This window comes from Cervus canadensis, chromosome 7 (assembly GCF_019320065.1).
Source record: "Cervus canadensis isolate Bull #8, Minnesota chromosome 7, ASM1932006v1, whole genome shotgun sequence".
Taxonomy (NCBI): domain Eukaryota; kingdom Metazoa; phylum Chordata; class Mammalia; order Artiodactyla; family Cervidae; genus Cervus; species Cervus canadensis.
In genome coordinates, this window is record NC_057392.1 from 8,876,131 (window position 1) to 8,903,717 (window position 27,587).

Genomic DNA, 27,587 nt, shown 5'->3' on the forward strand with positions numbered 1-27,587 from the left:
TCAGTCGTGTCCGACTCTGCGACCCCATGAGCCGCAGCACGCCAGGCCTCCCTGTCCATCACCAGCTCCCGGAGTCCACCCAAACCCATGTCCATTGAGTTGGTGATGCCATCCAACCATCTCATCCTCTGTCGTCCCCTTCTCCTCCTGCCCTCAATCTTTCCCAGCATCAGGGTATTTTCCAATGAGTCAGCTCTTCGCATCAGGTGGCCAAAGTAAGTTCAAATTGGGGCTTTGTGGTTGGGGTAAGTATGCCCTTCTGACACCGTTCAGGGTATAAAAGACAATGTCACAATTAGATCTTCATCTGAATGAAACTATACTTTGGCCTTTTCAGAAGCTGCAGGCACTGCAGTCCCACAGTGTGATGAAGTCCAACCTGGGGTCCCTGCGGGATGAGGAGCCCGAGGAGCGACTCAGGCAGGCTCAGGAGCTCTGGGCTCTGAAGGAGAAGATGGAAATGCAGGTGAGCCAAGGTCCCATGCTTTCTTCCTGAACCAGGCAAGAAATGTGCTGTCTCCCAGCAGAGTTTCTTCTTTTCACTCTGGTTTTAGGGAGGTTGCTGTTTTTCAGTCCCTTAGTCGTGTCTGACTCTTTGTGACCCCATGGACTGCAGCATGCCAGACTTCCCTGTCCTTCATCTCACGGAGTTTGCTCAAACTCATGTCCATTGAGTTGGTGATGCCATCCAACCATCTCATCCTTTGTTGCCCCCTTCTCCTCCTTTCCCAACATGAGGGTCTTTTCCAGTGAGTCAGCTCTTTGCATCAGGTGGCCAGAGTATTGGAGCTTCTACTTCAGCATTAGTCCTTCCGATGAGTATTCAGGATTGATTTCTTTTAAGATTGACTTGTTTGATCTTCTTGCAGCCCAAGGGACTCTCAAGAGTCTTCTCCAACACCACAGTTCAGAAGCATCAGTTCTTCAGTGCTCAGCCTTCTTTATGGTCCAACTCTCACATCCATACACTGACTATTGGAAAAACCGTAGCTTTGACTATTTGGACCTTTGTTGGCAAAGTGATTTAGGGAGACGGAAAGACATCACAGTTCTATCATTTCAGACCTTGTGCCAATTAATGAACGCATAGAGTAGGGTTCTTAGGGTTCTCAGATGTGGCTGGTGACATTCAAGTGTGCAGTGTCAGATTTGCCAGGGAGTTTTTTGAAAATACATTCAGCTGTGTATCTTACTGGACACCCTTGCCCTCACTTTGAGTCCAACCCAGTTGAAAACTCTTCTTGAAAGTGTGACAGTCTCCTGGCTTTGAAGATATTTGCATGGATCTAATAGTATGATCGGAGAAGGCAATGGCAACCCACTCCAGTGTTCTTGCCTGGAAAATCCCATGGATGAAGGAACCTGGTGGGCTGCAGTCCATGGGATCGCTGAGTCAGACACGACTAAGTGACTTCACTTTCACTTTTCACTTTCATGCATTGGAGAAGGAAATGGCAACCCACTCCAGTGTTCTTGCCTGGAGAATCCCAGGGACGGGGGAGCCTGGCGGGCTGCCATCTATGGGGTCGCACAGAGTCGGACACGACTGAAGTGACTTAGCATACATAGCAATGGTGTGATGGTAAATATTTAACAACCAGTTGACTGGAACTAAAAAAGCTTTGATTTGCAGCATTTGTCATTTTCTGTGGTAAAATATTCCCACTATGGTTGATTTGACTCTGCCAACGTGAGGTCACTGGAGATGGAACTGGGAAGACTTAGGCACAGTCTGCTGTCACTGGCTGGGAGGAGGTGGCCTGGCTTCCATTGGCTGAAACTTAAATCAGTCCAGTTATATATGGTCCATCTCACTGATAATTCCATAGCAAGGAAGGGCAATTGACACTGTTATTAAATCATATTGTCCTGCTTCTTCTCTCCAAGACCATTAAGAAAGAGCTTAATGTTTAACTAACAGCAGTAAAGTGTTTCCACTGCTTGATGTTTCACAAATTTCAAATTTAAAAAGCCATTCTTTTTCTGTGAACTTTATTCACACGCTATTTATCTGTTGATTCCCTTACCAATTTGTGTGTTTGTATAACGTATGGAAATTAACACAGTTCTTTGTTGCTCTTGTGGCTATTTTCCCCAGTTTCCTGTTGTCCTTAAACTTTATTGTGGTTTTGACTATGCAAAATTAATAATGTTTATGTGGCCAAAATTATCAAATTATCAATCTTTTTTGTTTATAGCCACTTTGAGATCTAAAAAGAAAATATTCCTGGGAATTCCCTGGTGGTCCAGTGGTTAACACTCCATACTTCCACTGTCAGGGGCCCAGGTTTGATCCCTGGTTGGGGAACTAAGATCCTATGAGCTGTGCAGTGGGGCAAAAAAAAAAAATGCTCTCTTTTCTTTTTTTTAGTTTGCTCATCCATTCATTCATTCACATATGTCACCTCATTGAGGTACGATTAACATGGAAAAAGCTGTGCATATTTAATGTCTATAACTCATTGAGTTTGGGGGTAAATGTAGCCATATTTTGCTACTGTGAATAATGCTGCAGTGAACAGGGGAGTGTGGGTATCTCTTTGAGATCCTGATTTCAATTCCTTTGAATCAGTATTGAGAAGTGGGATCACTGGATTATTTGGTAGTTCTATTTTTAATTTTTTTAATAAGAGAAAACCAAACAAGTTTATTAACGGGTATACCTCATGGATACATGGGGAGATTCATTGGGGAAAATGAGTAAATCTCTTGGTTTTTAACTTTTTTGAGGAGCCTCCATACTGTTTTTCTATAATGACTATGCCAACTTACATTTTCACCAACACGGTAAAACATTTCCCTTTCTCCATGTCTTTGCCATTTGTTATCTTTTGTTACTTTTAAAAATATATATCTGTTGACACTTTGAAGGTCTTCTTTGGAGAAATGTGTAGTTAGGCTCTTTGTCCACTTTTAAATTGGGTTATTTGTTTTTTTGCTATTAAGTCGTATGAGTTCTTTATGTTTTAGAGATGAACTCCTTATGAGTTACATGGTTTGCAAATATTTTCTCCCATTTAAAAAAAAAATTATTTATTTATTTATTTTTTCTCCCATTTTTTAAGTCATCTTTTCATCTGTTGATGGTTTCCTTTACTATGTAGAAACTTTAGTTTGATAAAGTCCTGTTTGTTTATTTTTGTTTTTGTTGCCTGTGCCTTTGGTATCACATCCAAAAAATATCATTGATAAGATCAATGTCCCTCTTTTATTCTAGGAGTTTTAGAGTTTCAGATCTTACATTTAAGTCTATAATCCATTTTGAGTTGATTTTTGTGCATGGTATAAGGTATTGGTCCAATTTCATTCTTTTGCATGTTGATATCCATTTTTTCCAATACCATTTACTGAGGAGACAATCCTCTCTCTATTTTGTATCTTGGGTGCCATTGTCAAAGATTTGTTGACCATACATATGTGGGTTTAATTTTGGGTTTCGTCTCTGTTCCATTGGTCTATGTGTCTATTTTTATACTACTACCATACTGATAAATTCTATAGCTCTATAGAAATGATGCCTCTAGTTTTGTCTTGCTCAAGATTGCTTTGGCTATGTGGTTTCACATGAATTTTAGGGTTGAATGGGTATGTTAAGATTGTATGGATATTTTAACAATATTCTTCCAATCCATGAGCATGAAATATCTCTGTTTATTTGTCTTCTACAATTTATTTCATTGATGTTTTAGAATTTTCAGTGTACTTATAGATCTTTCACCATCATGGGTAAATTTATTCCTAAGTATTTAATTAATTTTGATGCTACTGTAAATGGGACAGTTATCTTAATTCCTTTTTTGGATAGTTTGTCTTTAGTGTAGAGAAATGCAGCTGCCTTTTGCATGCTGATTTTACTGAATTTGTTTATCCTAACAGTTTTTTTTTTTTTTTGGTGCAGTCATTACGAATTTCTATTTATAAGGTCATCTCATCTGCAAACAGATAATTTTACTCCTTCCTTCCCAATGTGGATGCCTTTTATCTCTTTTTTCTTTTCTTTTTTTTTTGTCTCAGTGCTCTGGCTAGGACTTCCATACTATGTTAATAAGAATGGTGAGAGTGAGCATCTTGTCTTGTTCCTGATATTGGAGGAAAAATGTTTAGCTTTTCACTATTGAGTATGATGTTACTTCTGGGCTTGTATATGGCCTTTATTATGTTGAGGTACATTTCTTCTATACCCACTTTGATGGCAGTTTTTATCATAAAAGGATGTTGACTTTTGTCCAATGATTCCTCTATATCTATTGAAATGATCATGTAATTTTATCCTTCATTTTGTTTACATACTGTATCACATACATCAATTAGTGTATGTTGAACCATTTTTATATCCTGGGATGAATCCTACTTGTTCATGTTGTATGGTTTTTTTACTGTGCTGTTAGATTTGGTTTGCTTGTATTTTGTAGAGTATTTTTGTATCTATGTTCATTAAGGATATTGGCCTGTAATAATTTTTATAGTGTCCTTGTCTGGCATTTGACAAGAGTAGAAATGACCTCATAAAATGTGTTTGAAAGTGTTTCTTCCTCTTCAATTTTGGGGAAGAATTTGCATTAGTTCTTTAAATGTTTGGTAGAATTCACCATTGAAGCCATCAGTTTCAGCATTTTCTTTGTTGGGAGATTTTTGATTGTTGATTCAATCTCCTAGCTCATTATTGGTCTGTTCAGATTTTCTTTTTTTTTTTTTTTTTTTATGATTTAGCCTTGGTTGATTGTGTGTTTCTAGCAACTTGTCTATTTTTCTAGACTGTCCAACTTATTAGTAATTGTTTATAGAAGTCTCTTGTAATCCTGTGCATTTCTATAATATCAGTCGTAATGTCTCCTCTTTCATTTCTGGTTTTATGTTTGAGAGTTTTCTTTTTTTCTTAATCTAGCTAAGGATTTGTTAATTTTGTTTATATTTTCAAAGACCTAACTCTTACTTTTGTTGACCTTTTTTGTTGTTTTTCTATTCTCAATTTCATTTACATCTGATATAATCTTTATTATTTTCTGCCAGCTTTAGGTTAGTCTGTGCTTCTTTCTCTTGAGGTATAACATTAGAATGTTTATATGAGATCTTTCTTTTTTATTAATGGAAAAGTTCATGACTATAAACTTCTCTGTTAGAACTGCTTTTCCTGCATCCTAGAAATTTTGGTATGTTGTGTTTCCGTTTTTGTTTGTCACAAGTTATTTTTTGGTTTCTCTTTTGGTTTCTTCTTTGTTTAAGAATGTCTTGTTTAATATCTACACATTTGTGTAGATCACACAAGAAACAATTTCCTTGTCTCTCTCCTATTATACATTTCTAGTTTCATAACTGTGTGGTTGGAAAAGATTAACTTGATATGATTTCAAGTTTAAATTGGCAGAATTTTGTTTCATGATCTCTCTTGGGGAATAGCTTTGGGCATTTGAGGAGAATGTGTATTCTACTACTTGGATAGAGTGTTCTATGTATGTCTGTTCAGTCCACTTGTTCTATAGTGTTGTTCAAGTCCGTTGTTTACTCATTGATTTTGTCTGGATGATATATCCATTGTTGAAAGTGGAGTATTGAAATCCCCTACTGTTACTGTATTACTGTCTGTGTCTGCCTTCATTTCTGTTAATATTTGCTTTATATATTTAGACGCTCGTATGTTGTGTGAATACATAGCCATCCCTCAGTATCCATCCATAGGAGACTGGTTCCAGGAACCTCTATAGATGCCAAAATTATCAGGTACTCAAGTCCCTTATATTTTGCATATAACTCACACACATCATTTTTAAATTCTTTACATAATTTATAAATTACTTATAATACCTAATTACAATGTAAATTCTATGTAACTTATTGTGACTACAACGTAAATGCTCTGTACATATTTGTTAGCATGAAGCAAATTCAAGTTTGCTTTTGGAACTTTCCAGAATTTTTTTCCAAATATTTTCAATCCACAGTTAATTGAATCCCTCGATGTGGAATACACAGATGTGGAATCCACTGATATGGAGGACTGACTGTATATTTACAATTTTATATCCTCCTGATTAACTGACTCCTTTAGCATTATATAATGACCTTCTTTGTCTCTTATAACAATTTTTGACTTAAAGTCCATTTTGTCTGCTATAAATACAGCTACTGTTCTCTTTTGTTTACCATTTGCAGAAATGTCTTCTCTCATCTCTTTGGTTTCAGCCTATATGTGTCCTTAAAGCTGTCTTTTGTAGGCAGCATATAGTTGGATCTTGCTTTTAAAATCCATTCAGCCACTTTAAATCTTTTGGTTGGAGAGTTTAGTCCATTTAAATTTAAAGTAATTGCCAATAAAAAAGGATTTGCTATTGGCCATTTTGTTGTTTCCAGACTGTCCTGTAGTTACTTTGTCCCTTTCTTTCTCTCTTGCTGTCTTTCTTTGTGAGTTGATGGCTGTGTGTGTGTGTGTGTGTGTGTGTGTGTGTGTGTGTATACTTTGATTCCTTTCTCTTTCTCTTTTGTTTATCTGCTACAGTTTTTTCTTTATAATTAGTATTTGTTGTTGTTGTTCAGTCACTAAGTCATGTCCAACTCTTTGCGACCCCATGAACTGCAGTATGCCAGGCTTCCCTGTCCTTCACTATCTCCCTGAATTTGCTCGAACTCATGTCCATTGAATCAGTGATGCCACCCAATCATCTCATCCTCTATAGCCCCCTTCTCCTCTTGCCCTCAGTCTTTCTTGGCATCAGGGTCTTTTTCAGTGAGTCAGCTCTTCACATTAGGTGGCCAAAGTATTGGAGCTTTAGCATCAGCATCAGTCCTTCCAATGAATATTCAGAGTTGAGTTCCTTTAGGATTGACTGGTTTGATCTTATTGCTGTCCAAGGGACTCTCAAGAATCTTCTCCAGTACCATAGTTTGAAAGCATCAGTTCTTTGGTGCTCAGCCTTCTTCAAGGTCCAGCTCTCACATCCATATGTGACTACTGAAAAAAATCATAGCTTTGACTATATGGACCTTTGTCAGCAAAGTGATGTCTCTGCTTTTTAATATACTATCTAGGTTTATCATAGCTATTCTTCCAAGGAGCAAGTGTCTTTTAATTTTGTGGCTACAGTCACCATTCATAGTGATTTTGGAGCCCAATAAAATGATATCTGTCACTATTTCCACTTTTCCCCATCTATTTGCCATGAAGTGATGGAATCGGATACCATTTTTGAATGTTGAGTTTTAAGCCAGCTTTTTCACTCTTCTCTTTCACCTTCATCAAGAGGCTCTTTAGTTCCTCTTTTGTTTTCTACCATTGAAGTGGTATCATCTGCATATCTGAAGTTATTGATATTTCTCCCAGCAATCTTGATTCCAGCTTGTGATTCATCCAACCTGGCATTTCACATGATGTACTCTGTATATAAGTTAAATAAGCAGGGTGACAATATACAGCCTTCACGTACTCCTTTCCCAATTTTGAACCAGCCTGTTGTTCCATGTCTGGTTCTAACTGTTGCTTCTTGCCCTGAATACAGGTTTCTCAGGAAGCAGGTAAAGTGGTATGGTATTCCCATCTCATTAACAATATTCCGCGGTTTCTTGTGATCCACATACCCAAAGGCTTTTAGCACAGTCAATCAAGCAGAAATAGATTTTTTTTGGAATTCCCTTGCTTTTTCTATGATCCAGCGTATATTGGCAATTTGATCTCTGGTTCCTCTGCCTTTTCTGAATCCAGCTTATACATCTGGAATTTCTCAGTTCATGTACTGCTGAAGCCTAGCTTGAAGGATTTTGAGCATAATCTTGCTGGCATATGAAATAAGTGCAACCGTATGGTAATTTGAACATTCTTTGGCATTGCCTTTCTTTGCGATTGAAATGAAAACTAACCTTTTCCAGTCATAAAATATCTTATAATTACAGCACTCTATTTTAAGCTGGAAACAACTTAACTTTGATTGCATACAAATAGCCTACACTTTTACTTCTCTTCCTCCACACCTTCTGGTGTCCACAAGCTAGCCAGTAGGATCTGAAGCTGGTGTTGAGATCTGTGTGCCAGCGCTGAAAACTGATTCAGCTATGTCGATTCCCTCAGTTCTGGTGGAGTGAGACAAAAGTGGGCCTCCTGGGCAGCATCCTTCAAGCCCTGGGCAGTTGGGTGCTCACTTGCACTCACTTTCCTTGTGGGAGAGATTGTGGGCTGAGGGGGTCTCTCTTAGCACTTAGTTGTGCTGTCTTGGGTGAAGGGTAACACAGGTAAGGTGAAACTATTCTTCCCCCCTTCAGTGTATCCACTCTTGGGTTTTTTTGCTTCATCAAGGTGCTAGGACCTCTAGCTGGATTCCCGAGCTCTCATAAAAGTATCCTAATCTGTGGGTATTTTGAGAACTGGAACCTACTAGTCCATCATCTTGTTGACATCTCTTACATTTTTTAAGATGAAATCTTTGGCCACCTAGAATTTGTTTTCATTTAAGATGTGAAATAAGGATACAAGTTCATATTGTTTTGCAGTCCAGGTTCAAGTAGTTAACTACTTGTTTGAACACCATTTGTCAATAATCCATCCTCCCCCCAGAGTAGATTCCATTTCCCCCTGCCCATCTTTGGGCTTTCTAGTCTTTTCACTGCTCTTTCTGCCTACTCTGTGAGTCAGTACATTTTAATTCTTTAAGCTTTGTACTATATTTTAATATCTAGAGGGGCCCATTCCGTAAGCATTTAATCTGTTTCAGAAAGCAGAATGGAGGAGGAAAATGAAGGCACTGCAGGAAGAGCATGCAGCTCAGAAGAGAGAGGTAGGTCTCACCGGACTGTCTTGGGGAGCCTGGTTTCCCATGACTTCCTCTCATCCTTCAGCTCCCCATCCTTTGCCCCCTGCCTTGAACTGGTTGGCAGATATTTTGTTGCTGATACAGTTCCTCGTTGCTAAGCCCTGTCAATACACAGAGGGGCAGCTGCCCAGACGGCTGCTTCCCTGGCTGGAAGCAGGTGCCTCTAGGCCTTCTCTTCTGAATCCAGCACATCCTTTCTCCTTTCTTCATTGACCCCTTAAGGCTCTCTAAGTAGGGCTGTTCTTTAAAACTCAGAGAATTGCCTGGTCATTCAGTGTTTGGGCCCTCCTTTGAAACCCCACCCAGGAGAGATCCAGGTGGTTGTGGACCTCAGCGATAATTCAGGGGCAGCTCAAACGGAAGGGTTCAGACACTGAGACCAGTGGGGAGAGACCAGTGGTCCTCAGGACAGAGAAACCAGCTTCTATAAAAATGTCCCCGAGGATAAGGCAAGTGGAGGATGAAGCCAGTTAAGAAGAGCCCTAGGTTCTGCTTCAGAAAGCTCAGAAGGTAAAGGTGCTTAGATCTGAGTCTGGTGCATGATGGATGGCCCCCCACTCAAGTGGTTCCCATCTGATAAGTTTATCTTTAAAAAAAATCTTTATGTATTTATTTTTTGGTTGTTCCATGCAGCTTGTGGGATCTTAGTTCCCTGACCAGGGATCAAACGCTTGGCCCCTGCATTGGGAGTGGAGCGTCTCAACCATTGGACCACCAAGGAAGTCCCTGATAGGTTTATCTTATTTGAAAAATTCAAAAATGGGAAATGCATTCAAGTTTATTCCAAAAAGCAGAAGAGCTGTATTAAGATACATGGAGTAAAGTCTCACTTCTGCCCCATTTCCATCTACCCCCCCCACAGGTGACTACTTTTAGTGCATTCTTGTGTTCTTCTAGAGGTTCTTTATGCAGAAATAAGTGGTGTCATTTTCTCTCTGCTCTTAGATCAGAGGTAGCTTGTAACCACATTTCCTTCATCTTTGGTCTTCACCTAAAAGCACCCATTTGATGATTTTTGAATGACCTCAGCTTACCTGACTGCCCTCCTGGGGGTGACACATCTGACAGAGGGCCCTTGCCCTGACCCTAGGGGCCTGCACTCAGTTCTCACCTCTCCTCAGGTACCACTTAAAACGTCCTCGAATAGGAAGGGAGTGAGTCTTGCTGGAAAGCTACGTGCCCAGGTCTGGAATCCCTCCACCTACTTCAGGTGGAACTCCAGCCAGCGTTTGCCCACAGGTGCAGGCCCTTGCAGGCCCTGAGCCCCCAGAGGTCACTGCAGACAGGTGACTGACCAGCCACCATGTGCCGCCAGCTGCAGGAGCAGAACGAGAGGCTCCAGGCTACCCTGTCTCAGGATCAGAGGAAAGCAGCCGCCCAGGCCCAGCGCCAGATCAGTGCCCTCCGCGCCCAGCTCCAGGAGCAAGCCAGGCTCATCGCCTCCCAGGAGGAGATGGTAGGTGTGTCCCCCCTCCCAGCCGGGACGTGGAGCCGTAGACCCCGTCCCTGTGAGGATCTCCTTAGAGTCTCTTGGACTTGTTGGCTCCAGTCTCATTAGTTAGGGGCTCTGAGGAGAGGGAAGAGCCTCAGACTTGAGGGGCAGAAAGTGATGAGGATGTGGAAGACGTGACTGCTGTCCTTAGGGGTTGTGTTGGTGGGTTCCCAGTACCAGCAGAGACCGTGTGAATGCCAGCACCTGGTTGATACTTTGCTTATTCCTCCATGTAAACCTCACTGCTGCCTTTCAAGGTAGACATTGCCTTCTCCCCAGCGTACTTTGACAGAGGATGAGACAGGCTGGAGAAGTTAAGCACCTCACTTGAGTCTACACAGTGCATGTTATAAATGATAGGGGTGAGAGTCAACCCTAGCCCAGGAAGGTGGAATACGAAACCTGTGCTCCTTTCACTGTGTTCTCAGACACCATTTATTAACTAATTCCTTTTTCATAAGTTAACAGCCTCTGAGGAGGTTGTTAGATAAGCTAGTATGACGAGAAGGCATCACTAAGCACCCTTCTTCTAAAACTCGCCCCTCTGACTCTTTGTCTGATGCGGATCATTCTCTGCTCAGCCCAGATGTAGCTCCCCTTTCTGAGCCCCAGGTCGGTGGAGACATGTGTCTGTCCCCAGCTGGGTCCTCCTCTGGCCTCAGGTCCTTGCCATGAACCACCCTCCCCATGGCTTTCCTGGGCGGAACACCCACTATCACTATCTAATCCACTGTTCCTATGCCTCTTGCTATTTGTGCCTTTCTGTTCTTCCAGCTGTCAACATATCTAACCCACTTCCTCGCTGCTTGTCTTTTTACTACTTCCCCTAACACATTTAGGTCTTCAAAGCTGTGGCTGCCTGGAGGTTTCCTCCTTTTGTTACCAGAATTCTTATTTATAGTTGTTTCAGTTAGGAACCCACTGGCTAAATATAACAGAATAGGTTAACGGGTGTTTATTTTTATTGTAACACCAAAAGAGGTCACACTTGATTTAGCAGCAACATTATGCCATTGGAATTCTAGACTGTTATTATTATTTTTTTTAATTGCCGTCTTTAGCATATTCCCTGGTGGCTCAGATGGTAAAGAATCTGCCTGCTATTTGAGAGACCCCAGTTTGATCTCTGGGTTAGGAAGATCCCCTGGAGAAGAGAATGGCAATCCACTCCAGTATTCTTGCCTGGAGAATCCCATGGACAGAGAAGCCTCATGGGCTATAGTCCATGGGGTTGCAAAGTGTCAGCGACTGAGTGACTAACACTTTGATCATTTTCACTTTAGCCTACTGACTTATGCGTGACTCTGATAGTTGCAAAATGGCTGCCATAGCCCCAACCATCACAACCATATTCAATGGAAAAAGTTGATGAGAGGCTCTTCTCAAGGCTTCTGCTTATATTTTACTAGTCAAACCTCTGGAAACTATAGTTGTGAGGAAGGTTAGAAAAGAAATAATTAGCTTTATACTTTCTAGGATAGAGGTAAGCAAAGGAGGAATAGAAATGGACATTGGATGAATCATTCATCAGTAAGTAGTGAAAAACAACTCAAGCCTAAGCAGAAGGGGAGATTTGTCATAAGGTTAGATAAGGTCTCTCAGAAAGCTCGAGGCAGGGGAACAGCTAAGTCTAGGAATAAACTGAATCCAAAGACATGAAGTGTGGTCAAGTCATTGCTCTGTGATATGTCTCGGTTCCTTTTTCTGTAACTGTTTTGATTTTTCCTGTGAAGGTCAGCTTCTATTCCATGTCTGCCCCATGTGGCAAAACAAAGAAAATAAAAACTCAACCCAGTTAGCTGCCCAGAGCTCTTGACTCCACGTGTTACCAATCCAGAATTCTCTGCCCAAATCTGGACAGTCAGCTATGGCTGTGGTGTGGGGGTCACGTAGTCACAAGGGGCTGTCCTGTCTGCGACTATGTAAACCGAGGAAGAAGAGGCACTTCCTGGAGAAGAGGGGTTGAGCAGACAGTCAGTGACTGTTCACATCCTGCCCCCTCCCCCAGGGGGCACTCAGCTCAGAGGCCCACATCTCAGGAGCGGAGCCTCCCTGGTCCTGGCTGAGGTTACTTTTGTGCTTGTGCCCCTCTGCTTGCGTGGGGCTCCTGTGCTTCAGGCCACAGTCCCTCTCTGTAGAGGGGCCTTCTTGCCTCCCCACCGTGGGGAAACGGAGCATGGTGCCAACCTGACTGCCGCTGTTCAGTCTTGGTGCCATGCCCTCACATCTGCTCGGCAGGAGGTGTGTTGCGGGGCTGGGGCAGAGTATTCTGAGCTCCAGCTCCCAGTGGATGGCGTGGAAACACTGGCCGTCCCTTCTTCACAGAGCTAGGCAGCCCCACCGCTCACAGCAGAGCCCCCTGCTGGCTGTAACCTGCTTTGTTCCATGTCTTTGCAGATGCAGGCCATGTCTCTCCGGAAGGTGGAGGGTAAGTCTGCTGTCTCGGCCTCTCCTGTCTCCTGTCTCTGGTCCCCTCCCCTGTCTCTGCCATGCTACACCAGTCAATGTATAGGATGAGGATGGTGGCAGCTGCTCGGGGGCCTGTGGCGTCAGGCTCTCTGGCTGGACAAGGGAGGGTGAGAAGACGCTTGTTTCCAGGACAGACAGGGCTCCAGCCCAGTTCATGCTGAAGGCATTCTGTGCAGGTAGCAGGGTTTCTTGCCTGGCCTGCTCTTCTCTGTAGGATGAGGGAGACGTGAGGTGGGGTGAGGGATGGGGTGGGGTGAGGGCATCCTGGGCGGGAGGTGATGGATGGAGTGGCAGGGCTTGTGAATTCACCACAACTGTGAATCAGTTCCATCCCACAGCAAGTTGACCCCAAGTCTCTGTGAATCTGCCTATCTAGAGAGTCTGCCCTCCTCGTCTTGTGTGCGTGCTTCTTAGTGTGTGTGTCTGACAGGTGCAGGCGCTGATGTCTAAAGGGCGGCGGTAACCTGTAGGGGGCCAGCCTGCTTGGAGGACCTTGCTGCCCCTTGTGAAACCTTCCGACTCCACCCCACCCCCGCTGCCCTATGTCTGTAGCTTCCCTTCTGCCTTTTCTGGCAAACCCACACATCTTCCCCATCCTCTGCCTTGAGGTTAGATGTTTCTTTTGCAGTCTTGCAACCAGTTCGGAGAGGCGCCGTTCTATGGCTGTGATCTGAGTGCTGGGGCTGGGGCATGTGCATGTATGTGTGGTCAGTTGCTCAGTCACGTCTGACTCTTTGCGATTCCACCAGGCTTCTCTATTCATGGAATTCTTTAGGCAAGAATACTGGAGTGGGTAGGCCATTTCCTACTCTAGGAGATCTTCCCAACCCAGGGATCGAACATGCATCTCTTGCGTCTCCTACATTGGCAAGCCAGTTCTTTTACCACTGAGCCACCTGGGAAGCCCAGGGCTGAGGTGGGCCTTTAATGAGAGCTGTGTGTCATAGACTTCAGATCCATTGTCTCAGCACTTTGTCCCCACACTTTAGTGAGGGGTGGGGGGTTTGACTGTCCTCACTTGCTAGAAGAGGCACCTGAGGCTTAGAGAAGTTCAAGGACTTGTGTCATGGGCAGCTAGTGAGGGGCGGAGCTGGAATGTGGATTCTGATCTTTCTGCCTCCAAGGTCATGGTTGTGACCACTGCTTCATCCTGCCTCTGTCTGCTAGAGGACCGACTCGAGTCCTTGCTCTTTGTGGCCTGCACTCACGTGCTGTCCTGTGGTCTTCTCTGAGGTGGGGGTGGGGCCCAAGGCCCTGGCGACACTAACTACTCCTGCTCTTCTCAGGGATCCCTGAGGGCCCGAAGACTGTGGACACAGATTCGGACTCTTCTGAGGAAGGTGAGGCTCCAGTTTCTTCCCTGGCGGCTGCCCTCTTCATTGTTGAGTTTGTCTCTACTTAACTGGATCTGGCTGCCTGAATCTGGGTGCAGGGAACTGGGGATATAAAGTAAAATATTTCTTAAGCACCCTGTGCTTGTCAGGCACATTACATGAAGGGACACATGTGCAACCTCCTGGTTCTCCCTGGATCAGAGAGGATCAGTGAGTTGCCCAGAGTCACAGGGCAGCAGGGGTGGAGTCAGGATTTGGCATGATGGCGCCTGCTGCGTAGCCTGTCCCCGGTGCCTGCCCCACCGCCTCTCGCCTGGAGCAGTGGATGCGGCCTCACTGTGTTGGCTTAGGTGACCTTTGCAGTTTTCTTCTGTGTGGTGAGCATGCAGCAGGCAGATCACACCAGCCAAACTGATGTGCAGGAATCCTCCTTGGTGCCCTCTGCAGAGCCCTGGGAGCCTGCCACTTTTATTCACTCTATTCAGTGACTGACTCCGATTTGCAGAGCTCTCAACCGAATGTTTCCAGGGGATGCAAAGGAGAAGTGAAAAAAATAGACTCTCTTGGGTGAGTCGGGGAGGAGGAACTCCCAGGAAAGATCAGAGAGCTCACAGCTGACCTGCTGACCAGGCCCGCCCGCCCAGCCTGGCTGTGATGTGACAGTTCCAGAGTGACCCAACAGATGCACCGAGGAAAGGGTTTTATTTGTGTCACCAGAGAGTTCATCATGGGGTATTTTTTTTTTAATGTAATGTTTTTCTTTACTTTTGAGGCAGTCATCTATGCTTTTGGCAGAAAAAGCAAAAGGGTGCACAGTAGGTCTCCCTTCTGCCAGGCCATCCAGTCTCTGCCCAGAGATTCCATTATTAATCGTTTGTCACATTTCTTTCCAGAGACACTTGGTGCAAACACAAGCATGTACATGTATGCATTCTTTTCCTTTTTCCTAAATGGGAGCACAGTATACATATTGTTCTATGGTTGTTTCTTAACAACTTATTTGGGGGGTCATTTCTTATCCCTTTATATAGAGCTGCTCCATTATTTTTTCAGGACTTCACAGTACTCCATCATATGGATGAACCAAAATTTAATCAGTCCTCTGCCACCATCCCGCCCCAGTGCACTTAACCTTGGAATATAGTAGTAAAAATAAGTTACAGGTAACCCTGAGTAACACAAGGTCCATGGTGAAGATGAACTAAATCCTCCAGCGGGGGCACAGAGTTCTATGAGGTGGACACTGAGTGAGGGAGACTCCTCCCCACCTCCTCCACACCCCATCGCGTTGCAGGGAGGACCCAGACCTTGGTCAGACTCTGCTGTTCCTCTTTACTTGGCTTTTCCACTTCTAGTGTCAAACCAGCAGGAGCAGCATCCCCTGGTAACTTGGCTAGAAATGCAGATTTTCAAATTCTCAGTCCCAGGCCGCACAGACTGAATCAGAACTTCTGGGGCAGGGCCTAGCCATTTCTGTCTGCACCTGCCCGCCTGGGCACTCTGGTGCTTGCTCAAGTTTGAGGACCTCTGTGGGTCCCACAGCTCTCTGCAGTGGTCGCACACTAAGAATCTCCCGGGCTGCTTGCAACTCTCTGGAGGAGCAAGCACACCAGCCGCCTGCTGCCTAGATCACCACACTCAGGGCAGGGCTTCGGGCATCAGTCGCACACAAAGCTCCAACGGTGATTTCAATATACAGCCAAGTTGGGGATCATGCCTTGTGCAGACTCAGCAGATAATCAACCCTGGGGGTGAAGGAGGACTTGTTAAAACACAGATTGCTGGGCTCCACCTCCTGAAGTCTCGATTCAGTCAGGTTGACGTGGTTGAGTAGGAAATGGCAACTTCCCTGGAGAATTTCATGGACAGAAGAGCCTGGTGGGCTACAGTCCGTGGGTTACAAAGAGTCAGGCACGACTGAGCAACTAACACACACACAGGTTGGAGTGGGGATCTGAGAATCTGTGTTTTTAATAAGTGACAGGCGGCTCCCATGCCGTGGCTCACACTTTGAGAACCGCTGCTCTAGACCAATTGGTCTTCAGGCATGGCTGTTGTTAGAAGAACTGGGAAGTTTCACAAATAGATCTTAAGGCCTGGGGCTGACCCTCTAAGATTCTGACGCACTTAGCTTGGGATGGAGCCCAGGTGTTTCAAATAAGCAACCAAAGGATAAAATTACTACTTGACTTTGAGCTCCTTGAGGGTTTTCTTCTGTGTCCCCAGTGCTGGCCTGTCCACACTCATATTACTTGTCATTAGGCTGGTCCACCTCTAACCACAGTGGCCCCTGGCATTAGACCTGAAGAGCACTCCTGGGAGGTCTTCCCTGACTCACCCTGGACAGCCCCTTTATAGCAGTAATCACATTTTATTTTAATTGCCTATTTTGTTACCCTCTGGGTCAGTAGGTCTTCCCCAGTGGCTAAGTGGTAAAGAATCAGCCTGCAATGCAGGAGTTGCAGGAGACGCAGGTTCGATCCCTGGGTCAGGAAGATCCCCTGAAGGAAGACATGGCAACCCACTCCAATATTCTTGTCTGGAGAATCCCATGGACAGAGGAGCCTGGTGGGCTACAGTCCATGGGGTCGCAAAGAGTTGGTCATGACTAAAGCAACTTAGCACGTATGCACACTGGGTCAGTATTTCTTAAGGAGTGGTCTGTGGCTCACCTCCATCAGAATCATCTGAGCAAGTTAAAATGCAGGGCCCTTCCCCAGATCCATGGAATCAGACTCTGGAAGGTGGGGCCAGAGAATCTGTACTTTAAACCCATGCAATTCTACTGTATTTAGTTGGAGGGAGAACACATAATTTAGACAGTAGATTCGAGGGGAGCAGGCAGCTGTCTGTCCTATGTATATGTGTATACATATATCATGTGAATCAAATCATTATGTATATGTGTATACATATATCATGTGAATCAAATCATTATGTATATGTGTATACATATATCAAGTGAATCAAATCATTATATGTGTATACATATATCATGAATGTGAATCAAATCATTATGCTGTACATCTTAAATGTATACAATGCTGTATATCAATTATACTCAATAAATTTGGGTGAGGAGAGAGGGGAGGAAGAATGGAGCCCAGGGAACAAGCTGCTGTCGGGAATCAAAACCCCGAAAGCTCTGAGTCAGCCTGGGACAGGACTGAGCCAGATCTTGAAGGTCCAGGGGGTGAGGGTCCCAAAGATGGGTTGAGGGTCTGCTGCTGTGATTCTCAGAGGAACAACCTGGGGGTGGACACTCAGGTGGGGTCTGTGGCCCTGGGTCATAGGCTGGAGACCATGATTCCTGGCTGGGTGCCCTGGGGCTCTGGGAGCGGAGGTTCTGGGCACCCCGGCTGACCTTTGTGGTTGTCTTGTGCTGCAGAGCTGGAGGACTCCTACAGTGGACAGCAGAAGGTGCTGGAAGCCCTGAGGCGAAACCCCACCTTGCTGAAGCAGTTCAGACCAGTCCTGGAGGACACCCTGGAGGAGAAGCTGGAAAGCATGGGGATAAAGAGAGTGAGTTCCGGTACCACCGTGGCAGGGCCGCACCTACCGTTTGGACACAGGGCGTTCTTAAACCAACAAAGGGTCAATTGTTCTTTGTCCTGTAATCTTATTCATCTCATTCGTTCCAGTGTGGCACCCTTGGTGTCCGGGAACATAAACCACACAGCTGGCCCTGTGGTCTCTCCTGTTTCCTCCAGTGGCTTCCTGAGGTGTCAGCCCATGTCCTGGCCCCCTGTGCTCTCCACTCATTGGCTACTTTCTCTGTGTCTCCTGTTCTTTTTCTTTGTTGTCGTTCACATATTCAGCAAATATTTATTGAGCACCTTTATGCTAACTAACTGTTGTACTAGGTTCTGAGAAAGCTGGAGAAGGAAATGGCAACCCACTCCAGTATTCTTGCCTGGAGAATTCCATGGACAGAGGAGCCTGGCGGGCTACAGTTTATGGGGTCACAAAGTCGGACACAACTGAAGTGACTTAGCACACACGCATGCTGAGAATACAGTGATGAATTAGAAAGGAAACTTTTTTTCATGGAGTTTATAGATGGTAGGGAACTCAGATACTACTAAACAATGGTTGTCCAGAAATTTAATAATTTAACATTGTGAAATGCTCTGCAAGTGAAGTGTTGGATACTATAAGAATGAATAGTAAGGGGATGTGCCTTAGTTTGAAGGTCCAGGTCTGATGGTGGACATTAAGTGAACAAGGGATTCCCTGGTGGCTCAGACGGTAAAGAATCCACCTGCAATGCAGGAGACCTGGGTTTGATCACTGGGTTAGGGAGATCCCCTGAAGAAGGGAATGGCAACTCACTCCAGTATTCTTGCCTGGAGAATTCCATGGACAGAGGAGCCGCCTGGCGGGCTACAGTCCATGGGGTTGCCAAAAAGCTCAACCAAGTGACTAATACTTTCACTTTTCATATTGATATTATTTTGACAAATTACAATTAGATAGTCTTGGTGGAACTATTAAACAAGATGTCCCATCTTCTCCTGGACAAAGGGACCATACGTGCTCCAAAGTACTATGTCTCCATTTTCTGACAAGGGGAATTTAATTGGCTCAGCCTGGCCTTTGGAGGGGTGAAGTGTCTATTATCAGTGGCACCCGTGGCCATGCCCACTCAGAGGTGGCTGTGGGTGGAGCAGGCTCTGACAGCCTTATCTGGTACAAATTAATATTTGAACACCATTGTTTTCTCATGCTCCTGTTCAACCAGAGTATGCATATTATAATTAAAGGCATCAATGAAATCCATTTTTACAAACACCCACCTTATTACTAAGGCAGCTGGCATATCACATCACTGAGGATACTGTGTGTATAGAGTAAAGTAAGAAAAAAACCCAAACACCTAGGTTTACTTTAGCAAAGATGCTCCCTAATCATTGACTTTTTTCAACTACTGCTCAATCTAACTTTGGCCTTATGTTCAGACTTGATTAAAACATTTCTTCTAATCTTAAATTATTCCTCAAGGGTGGATGTCAAAAGCCCAAGAAGCTTCCAATAAATGTTGGAAGGGTGCCTGGCTTCGATTTTTTGCAGCTGATGTTTTCAGCCATTGTCAGCCACAGAGGACAATGTTTCCGGCCAAATGATAATGCAAGTACAGAAAGGAGCAATCCCGGCTCTCCCACAAGGATAGTGGAGAGGCATGTCCCATCTCATCCTGTATGCTTGATGTTGATAGAACTGTGCGTAGCCCCTCTGCACCATCCTTCTACTCGTGCTTTGCTGGGGCTCCCAAGCCCTAGCCCACCTCGCTTTCAGCAACCTGCTCGCCCTGCCCAGATGCTCAGCTCATCCTCTCCCAGAGGCACCAGCACGGATCCCAGCGACTCCCAGGCCAGCAGCAGATGTGAGAGGCCGAGGGAAGGAGCAGGGGAGCCCATCTCCAAAGGGAACCTCTGTGTCTTCCAGGATGCCAAGGGAATCCCCGCTCAGACCCTCAGACACCTGGAGTCCATCCTGCGAACCCAGCGGGAGCAGAAGGCCAGGAGGTTTTCCGAGTTTCTGAGCCTGAGGGAGAAGCTCATTAAGGAAGCCACCAGCAGAGTGAAGGACAGACAGAGGGTCGGGGCCCCGGTGTCCCAGCCAGAGGGTGAGGTGCCAGGTGAGCTGGCAAGAGGGCCTGCTTAGGACGGGGAGCTGGGAGGGCCCAGGCTTGTTTGCATTTGCGGAGGAGGGATATAATCTCTGTCCTCATTGGGGCGTTGCTCATTGCTCAGAAAGACCAGACAATAGGGCTCTTGCAGGTGGCTGAGTCCAAAAGACCTCTGTTGGAAAAACAGGGTCTAGGAGTGGGGTGGTCACCTGGGTCCCTCAGGGAAGCAGAGAACCAGGACCACTGTCCCTGCTCAGACACAAGGCCTCCTCAGCAGCGCAGTTCTGCACTGTTTTGCTTGCTTGGACCACAGGCTGAACTCGGCTCCGACAGAGTGTTGTCAGCGCAGGGGCTGCAGGTGAAAGCAAGGGTCAGTCAAATGGAGTATTCTGCGCTAGAGCAGTCGGGGGGCGCGAGAGGCTGGGCCAGTGCAGTAGGCGGACACATCCTCAGAGCTCAGACTCCTTCCCTGGGACAGCCAGCTGCTTTGTCCCTGGGGTTGTGACAAGGAAAGGCCTGTGTGTGGTTCCTGTGGAAGACTGAAGTATGTGGGTGAGGGCCCTCTGGTCTCCGTCCTGAAGGAACTTAGGGAGCAAGGGAATTGTGTCTTTGCAATAGGAGCCCCCATCTTCTAGAGGGGTCCCAGATCCTCATGCAGGATGACGCCCTAGCTCCTTGCAGTCATGGCTGTATGTGGTCAGAGGAGGGTCACTTTTGTTATCTCCTCATGTCCAGGCAGACCCAACCTGAGCTCTTTGTGCAAAGGAAGTTTCCAGAGTGTGGTCCACACATCTCTGGGAGGTATGCGAGATGATTTTAGCTATCTATATTTTAGTTATTTGGTACATGAATCAATAATTTTAAGATTTAATCTTTATTTTTCTTCATGTACATTGGAAAAATATTACTAACATAGCAACCCTGAAAGCTCATGGAAATGATTACTTGAGTAAGTATAAAGTGGGAATTTTATGTTTAAAAGTGGTATCATTTTCTATAAAAATGTTACATAGAAAACAGGACAGTTAGTATGAGAATACAGTAAAAATTGTATCAATGGTCTGGGTAACTCTGTTCTATTTGGTTTAAACACCTGACCTTAAAATCTCTAAGGAAAGGATAGTTTTCAGTCTCGCACAAAAATCTCAATCAAAGGAGATTTGTCACAAAGCCCTCTGCCTCAAATGTTCCTTCATTCCTAATTTGTTTAACTTAGTGCGGTATCTACTGAGGTTGGGCTTCCCTGGTAGCTCAGCTGGTAAAGAATCCGTCTGCAATGCAGGAGACCCAGGTTTGATTCCTGAGTCGGGAAGTTCCCCTAGAGAAATGTTAGGCTACCCACTCCAGTATTCTTGCCTGGAGAATTCCATGGACAGGGGAGCCTGGTGGGCTGCAGTCCAAGGGGTCACAAAGAGTCAGACATGACTGAGAGACTTTGACTTTTCACTTTACTGAAGTTGATCTGGGCCAGGGCCTGCCCCTCAGCTGGAAACCAGCCAGAACTAGGTGATGTGATGGGGCCCAGCACAGGCCAGGGCAGCTCAGAGGAGAGGGGACAGGCCCCAGGGGTGGGGATGGGGTGGTGGATGGAAGCCCCTCTGAGTCCTGGTTTCCAAGAGAAAGGCTTCTTGCTCTTGTGGTGCCACCCCCTCCCCCAGCACTTGTGCCTGTGGTCCCAGAGCCTGGGGTAGGAGCATCCCTGCCCCCCACTGTCTGTCTCCCCTTCCCTGGCCTTGGGTCCTGCCTTCTCAGGGCCGGTTACTGACCTGTGGAATGAGCTCTGTTCTCTCGGCCTTTCTTAGACCACTTTCTGGCTCTGCACCCACGCGCTCTCTTTCTAGTCCCCAGGAGTGTTATACAGATCGCACCTCCCGTCTCTGCTCAGACCGTGCCTCTTTTGTCTGGGGGCAAAGCTGGGGCATGTAGCCCAGGCAGTGGCAAAAGCCCGAGATTTGGGGTGACTGACCCCCTAGGTCTGCATCTGCCATGGACTCCCATGGAATCGTGGGTCTTGAGCAAGTTCCTGAAGCTCTGGAAGCCTGTCGGGCTAAATGGATGTTGGATGTAAAGTGCTTAGCTTGGTCTGTGCACTGTAACTGTAGCTATTATTATTTTCCCTCAGCAAGTTTACTTTAGCAAGTTACCTTTAGTTTGCTCTTTCCTAGAAGGCTCACTTCTGTGTAAATGCATCCTCCGGGAGTAGTGCATTTCAAACACCTTTAACTTTGAAATACAGTAAGAAATGCATTTTATGCTGTGGCTCAGTCCATACTTTCGAGTTTCATGAAACAGTACTTACTTTGCCTCCCTGTGATGTACTGTCTCTGCTCTTCTCTTTGTATAAAAAAATCGTGGGTCCTGCGGAAACCCCCCCGCCCCCACGCTCTGCGCTCCTGGTAATTGGGAAGAGGGAGGGGCTGTGTCTGATTTCCTGCCTCAACTCCAGCCACAGACCCCTTCTGGGAGGAGGTGTGTGGATCTTGACGGCCCAGGTGGTCCTACAGTGCCCTCTGGTGGCCTCAGGGCCTTCCTGCAAGGCTGCCTGAGCTCCAGCAGCAGCCGCTGGGGTTGGGTAGACAGGGTAGGTGGCCTTGGCAAGGCCGGCTTCTAGGATTGTGTCGCGGGGTGAGCTGCAGACATGCTGGGCTCCTCCTTAGACCTGCTGCCTCCCGTAGGTCTCCTGGAATGATGACATGACCCCGGAACACCAGTCGCTCTCCTGGTCTTTGATGAAACCGGGGGTCCCAGCCCCAGGCCTGGCTGGCAGTGGGATACTTGGGGTGGGGGAAATAATTAAATCTGCCGTGGTTATAGCAGTACACTGCACAGACTGACTTGTCCTTTTCCAGTGTGTTGGAGCCTCTTTCTGCCTCCTCTCAGGCTTGAGGGTCCAGATGGATATGCCCTGAAATGCATTCTTATCTGTGTTTCTAGTCAAAAGCCAGCAGAGCCCGCTGGTCACCAAAGAGGCCCAGCCGAAGGCCAGGACCGTGCCTGTGGCACAGCCGCCCAAGCCGGCAGAGCCCCCCGTGACAAGTCTTCAGAGCCGCAGCAGCCATAGCCTGGGCCTGGCCCCGGGACCCACCCCTACTCCTCGCTCCAGAGCGTCTGGACCCCCTGGCCCCCCTTCCTCCCCAGGGCCTGGGCTGAGGTGAGCTGGGCTCCGCATTCTCCCCGAGTCCATGGTGTGGCTCCCACCCTCTCCTGGGCCCCCCACCAGCTTCCGCAGACAGGTGAGGGGCAGAGAGAAGTGAGCAGGGGGGGCCTCAGGTGGGGTCCAACCCATGAAGAGACTGGAGTCCCTTGCTCCTGGCCAGGGCAAACCTCTTACTGACTCATCCCCAAGCCCCAGTTGCCACCCTGGAGGGGCTGGGTCTTCATCTTCTAACAGAGGGTGGCTGCCCCTCTGCAGATGACTCCTGGCTGGTGTCTGGGCCCAGGAGTGCCAGGGGCAGAACTGGCTCTGGGCCAACCAGCTTGCAAGTGGTGAAGTGTGGCTGTGACCATCTTCCTTCCGGCTCACGCACTCCTCATTTCCTCTCCTTCTTGACAGTACGCCCCCGTTCAGTTCTGAAGAGGACTCGGAGGGAGATGCTGGGCCTCGTGCGTCCCTCCAGCCCCCGAGAGTTCCTTCGAGGGTGGGGCCCCGGCCGCAGGATGACTGGGACTGGTCTGACACCGAGACCTCGGAGGGGAGTGCCCAGTCCCCTGGCAAGGGCTCAGGCGGGCTGGCCTCCTCAGGTGAGGAAGGTTTTCTTACAGAACTGTTAACGAGGCTTGTAGGTGCTGGCTTCAGTTGCATTTTCTAGCCAAAGTTTAAAGAATATAGAGCTTAGGTTTTGTCTTTCCAAAGGCAGTAAGTGGACGAGCTGGGGAGTAAGCCAGTTCTGTGCCATCTGCCAAGTCTACAGTGTCATGAATTCTGCGGAACTTCATCTTGTCCATGGCATGGTCCCAGCCTGCCAGCCCATCGAACCCACGAGAACCAGATATCTGGAGAAGAACTGACGACCTGCCAGGTGGATGATAGGGCGTAAACATCTAGGAACTGCGAGTGTGGAGTCCTTGAACACACTTTGGACTCTGTCACTTGCTCCCTGTGTGCTGGTGTGGAGGGTTTTGGTTCCTTTGTTGTAAAGGGAGGTATCTGGGTAAGATGAGTGATGAGGGGCAAGGAACATAGTATGAACATAGTAGACCCTTAACTAACTGGTTTTTAATCAATCAGTGAGCCAAGGGTCATCATCTCTCTGGACCTTTGCTCAGGCCCCCAGACATTTGAATCCTGGAAGGCCATGGCTGGCTCCCTGCTTCCTGGCCAGTCCTGAGGTCTGAACATCCACCTTCCTTTCTCACACTGATAATGTAGTCACTGCTTAGCCCCCTTCCTGTGTGGAGTTCATAGAAAGTGGATCTGGCTCCACAGTCCTCCTGTGCGAATTTATATTGATGATATTTCTTCATTTCTCTGTGAAGATGTTGGAGGAAAAACTGCATATTAATTTTGCAGTTCATGTACCAACTGAGCTGCAGTTCCTCCTGCTAAGAGGAAAGGGCAGCTTGCTAAGCTTCTGTGCCCAGCCATGCCCTTCAAGACATAGTACATTTCTGGATGTTCCAAGCCTCTTTTCCCCACACACGCTGGCCTGGGCCCCTCTCTCCTTGCCTGTCTTCTACTGCTTTTGTCCTTCCTTGTTCCCTTCGGACTCTTCTCCACTCTCCCTTTATCCACACTGGAGCTGAGACGTGACCCGTGGGGATGATGCATTCATACTCTGCTCTTCTCCCCTGGTTGCCTTCCAGGAACGCTGGTGCAGTCGATGGTCAGAAACCTTGAGAAGCAGCTGGAGGCTCCAGCCAAGAAGCCTGCTGGAGGGGTCAGTCTGTTCTCAGTGCCCAGTGCCGGGCCACATAGAGCCGCTGTGCCAGGAGGAAAGCCCCAGGTAGGCTGTAGGACCCAGAGGCTCCCCTGCAGTCTCTTACAGAGCCAGCTCCGAGTTTGGGACCCTGGGCTGGGCCTGAGGGCGCACCCATGTGCGACAGGACAGTTGACCTCACGCCCCTCGTCTCCTCTGCCCCTGCAGGAGTGGCGGGATGCCCACTCTCCAGTGCTTGTTGTTTGTGTCCCGTGTTAACATCGAAAAGCCTTGTGGTTCATTGCATGAACAACTGCTCGGTGGGTTGTGTCTCCCAGCCATGCACGCCCCCACTTCTGGCTCTGATGGGGCCTGGACCTGGCTCTGTGCCTGGCTTCCAGCAGTAGCTGCTCTATTTGGGCTCCAGCTCATCCCACAGCCAAGCTCTCCCCTTTCTTCACTCCCTGAGGACCCCAGCACAGGACTGTGTGCAGAGAAGACTGCTCCATAATACACAGTGGAGGTATTAGGCACCTTTGTTCCAAATGTCCAAGGCCATTCCTCATCACTAAGAATGTCTTAATGGCCTTGCCTCTCTCCGGCTCCAGCTGCCATCAGATTTATCGCTCAGATGCTCAGCCTCCCAGACCATTCCCGTTAGGATGTCCTTGCCACCTCCCTTCTCCCCCTAACGGAACCACTTCTGTATTCCTGTTGTGTTTTCTTAGGCAGAAACATTTCAAGCTCTTGTAACTTTACACTCCTTTCTCAATCAGAAAGATGCATCCTAGGATGACCTATGTTATTGCTGTAAAATTCAGAAATAATGGGCAATCACTTTTCGGTTTTTCCTAGCTTACACCTCCCCTGGCAACCCTAGCACCCACCTTGTGCTATGTAATATGTTCAGTTTATTATGTCGCTCATGTGTGTTTGTGAGTAATGAGTCTAAATGATTCAAAATGTGTTCAAAAAGAATTCATCCTCAGCTGTAAGAGAGCACTGACCGCCCTATGCAGGTTGAAGCACTGTCCAGAGCCTGCTTGCCACCTGGAGGTTTCTGATTGGCTGTCCTTACATTCCGAGGCAAATGGTCTGGGCACTGAGAGCTCTGGTGGGGGTGGGGGTGACCGTGGTTCTGGTTCGGGGACAGCCTGAGAGTTTGGCCCACTCTGGGCTCCCCTGTTGGCCCTAGCTCAGACCTTTTCCAGGCTGAAGGATTCCTGCATTTGGAGCTCCCCTCACGCACCTTTGGTCAGAGTGTTTCCCAGCCCTGGACCAGCGGGCTGTGGCAGGTGGGGGTGTGCATTAGTCCCTGGTGTGTCAGCTCAGGAGTTTGGAGAAGACAAGATGTTAAGTCCCTGGACTTCGTCACTGTGGGCAATTAAAAAATCTGGACAAAGTTTAAATTTCGACAAGAGCAACCTGATCTTCTACAGGCCTTGGGGCTGGCCTCAGTATGGCCAGTGGAATTTCAGGGGTGTTTGCAATGGCTGTGACCCCAGGTCTCTGAAGCAGGTTCTCCAAGACATGGAAATAAGAAGATGGAAGAAGTAGCGCCCCCTCCTGCTTTCTTCCAAATCTGCATTTTCTTCCCACGTCCATCCTCCCTGGTCAGATGCATTTTCTTCTCCCCTGTTCTCCCTGCAGCTTTCTGAGGATGAGAGTGACTTGGAGATCTCTTCCTTGGAAGATCTCCCGCAGGACCTAAACCAGAAAGAGAAACCGAAGCCCTTGTCTCGCTCAAAGCTCCCGGAGAAGTTTGGCGCCAGCTCTTGGAGCCCCAGTCAACCCAGGGTCCCTGGCTGGTGAGCCCGCTTCTGATTCTGGCAGCCAGAGGACCAGCCTTGTCGCCCAGCTGGGGTGGGGCTGGCTCAGAACCCCCCAGCGATGGGGCTGCTGGGCATCTTGTCTCCCCCAGGAGCCAAGAGGTCTTCTCCTTGGACAGAAGCAGAGTAGAAGACAGATATTATTTCTCCCGTCCCCCATGAGAGCCCTGGTAGGGTCCCTTGGGTCCCGGGGCTGAGAAAGGGTTGTAACAGAACCTTGAAAGAGCATCCTTTTTTTACCTCCATATTCACTCCAGACTGAAAGGAGACACTTGGTCTCTACTCTGCAGTGTCTTGTAAACCTTGGCAACACCGTAGAGCTGGGTCTTTTATGGGGTCCTCTGGGGGACTTACACCTGAGTCAGTCATTCAGTAATTGACCCAAAGTCGTTTACTGAGAGTGTCTGGCCTCTTGCTGCTGAGCTGGGGTGTAGGCAGAGAGGGGGATGGAAATGAAAAGTACGGGGTCATAATAGAGATTGGGACTTTAGTGGGGAGCACAGACAGAGTCTCTCAGTGCAGCTGGGTGTGAATGTGGAGAGCTTCCCAGAGCTGATGTCCTCAGGACCTGCTCATGGGTGGGAGGGAACGAGGGCCCCCTGGCTGGGGCGGCATATCTCCAGGGGACCACAAATTCAGTTTTGATAATATTTCTAAAATTAGGTTATATACATATCTATGGTATTTTTTTAATGTGAAGAGCATTAATTTATGTAAACCCTTAAATACAGCATGTTTATCACTCTCTGGTATTTCTTCCATGTTTTTGGAGCTTCAGCAGGGACTGGGTGGGGGCCAGAGCCATCTGTACCCCAGCTGTCAGTTTAGGACTTTGGGGTGACGTTGCCAAGATGGTGGTAGCGGTGTGATGGGTTTGTTGGGGAGTCACTCCTGTGAAAAGTGAAGGCAGAAGAAGCTGGATCAGGGCAAGTGCTCAAGTGCAGTGTGGGTCTGGCCCCCATGAGAGGAGGCGAGCAGGCAGCAGGAGTGGGCAAGGGGAGGCCAGACGCTGTGCAGCTGACACCCCCACCAAGCTGGTGGGAGCTCCAGAGCAGGCCCAGCCCACCAGGGAGTCCCCACTGGGCAGGGTGGCCAGAGCCCACCCTGCTTGGCCGTGGGCTGCGGTGCCCAGGAGAGTGAGAACTAGTAGAGTAGCCATGGCTTTCCATAAAGGGAAGTCCAG

At 47.2% G+C, this 27,587-nt stretch overlaps 1 protein-coding gene across 10 annotated transcripts in view; it reads left to right on the forward strand.

Moving 5' to 3' along the window:
* The window catches only part of DZIP1L (DAZ interacting zinc finger protein 1 like), a 59,863-nt gene extending 32,712 nt beyond the window's left edge, over positions 1-27,151 (forward strand). For 8 of the 10 annotated variants that reach the window (XM_043474317.1, XM_043474314.1, XM_043474313.1 and 5 more), the window contains 11 exons: positions 338-466; positions 8,697-8,759; positions 10,111-10,251; positions 12,685-12,715; positions 14,043-14,096; positions 17,479-17,612; positions 19,536-19,728; positions 22,654-22,870; positions 23,273-23,460; positions 24,523-24,662; positions 26,226-27,151. In XM_043474317.1, coding sequence (XP_043330252.1) covers positions 338-466; positions 8,697-8,759; positions 10,111-10,251; positions 12,685-12,715; positions 14,043-14,096; positions 17,479-17,612; positions 19,536-19,728; positions 22,654-22,870; positions 23,273-23,460; positions 24,523-24,662; positions 26,226-26,387 — 1,452 coding nt within the window. In that variant the 3' untranslated portion in view covers positions 26,388-27,151. Of the gene's footprint in view, positions 1-337; positions 467-8,696; positions 8,760-10,110; positions 10,252-12,684; positions 12,716-14,042; positions 14,097-17,478; positions 17,613-19,535; positions 19,729-22,653; positions 22,871-23,272; positions 23,461-24,522; positions 24,663-26,225 lie in introns of those variants that run through there. The other 2 variants (XM_043474311.1, XR_006270503.1) reach the window with 2 other exon arrangements.
* Positions 27,152-27,587: the final 436 nt, after the last annotated feature.